The 684-nt window shown below is 38.6% G+C and overlaps 1 protein-coding gene across 1 annotated transcript in view; it reads right to left on the reverse strand.

Moving 5' to 3' along the window:
- Window positions 1-268: 268 nt before the first annotated feature.
- LOC119590355 (lysozyme C-like) overlaps window positions 269-684 on the reverse strand; it is a 3,146-nt gene continuing 2,730 nt past the window's right edge. Inside the window, exon 5 of the mRNA XM_037939025.1 lies at window positions 269-555. Coding sequence (XP_037794953.1) covers window positions 461-555 — 95 coding nt within the window. The 3' untranslated portion in view covers window positions 269-460. The remainder of the gene's footprint in view (window positions 556-684) is intronic.

Genomic DNA, 684 nt, shown 5'->3' on the forward strand with positions numbered 1-684 from the left:
TCACCTATATATAGATTATTCTCATCAGCGATGCCAAGTAATAAACAACATGTAGCCGATGTAATAGCTTTCGGAAACTAATGTGCCTCGTTTGAGCTTTCTAACAAAAGGGATTGAGTATTAATTAAATTGGATACAGGGGCTTGCAGGGTACACGCAAATCACCGTGCCCCAACCTATACTTTTGTGTTCATTCATTTCCCTTTCTCAGTTGTGTTTACTGAAGTTGCATTAGTTTTTATATACTGTTATGTCAGTAATAGTCCCATGTCCCTTAAATTTTATTCATAACGAACTGTAAGTACAATTAGATGTTCCAAAATACTGTAATCCAAATCTTTGCTGGAAATCTTGAACAGAAGTGCTGTATATTCTAATATGAATCACTCTGAAAACTGAGATGACATGTATCTGACGTGCCAGGCTTGTAAATCTAGAGCATAGATCTAGAAGTGGTCCTTTAGAACGGGAATATAGAGTTGGAACCACGAGACCAACACTCAGCCATGTACTGATCGAGGTCGCGATTCTTACACTTGCTGTTGTAAGCCACCCTGAGGAAGAGAAGAACGATAGGGATGATAACGACGTCCGTAGTAATCATAGTGCTTTAACGATCATCACAACTCCAACGACAGCAGCGAAATCAGTTCAGAAACAACATTATAGTAAACAGTAATGATC

Source organism: Penaeus monodon, chromosome 27 (assembly GCF_015228065.2).
Source record: "Penaeus monodon isolate SGIC_2016 chromosome 27, NSTDA_Pmon_1, whole genome shotgun sequence".
NCBI classification, from domain to species: domain Eukaryota; kingdom Metazoa; phylum Arthropoda; class Malacostraca; order Decapoda; family Penaeidae; genus Penaeus; species Penaeus monodon.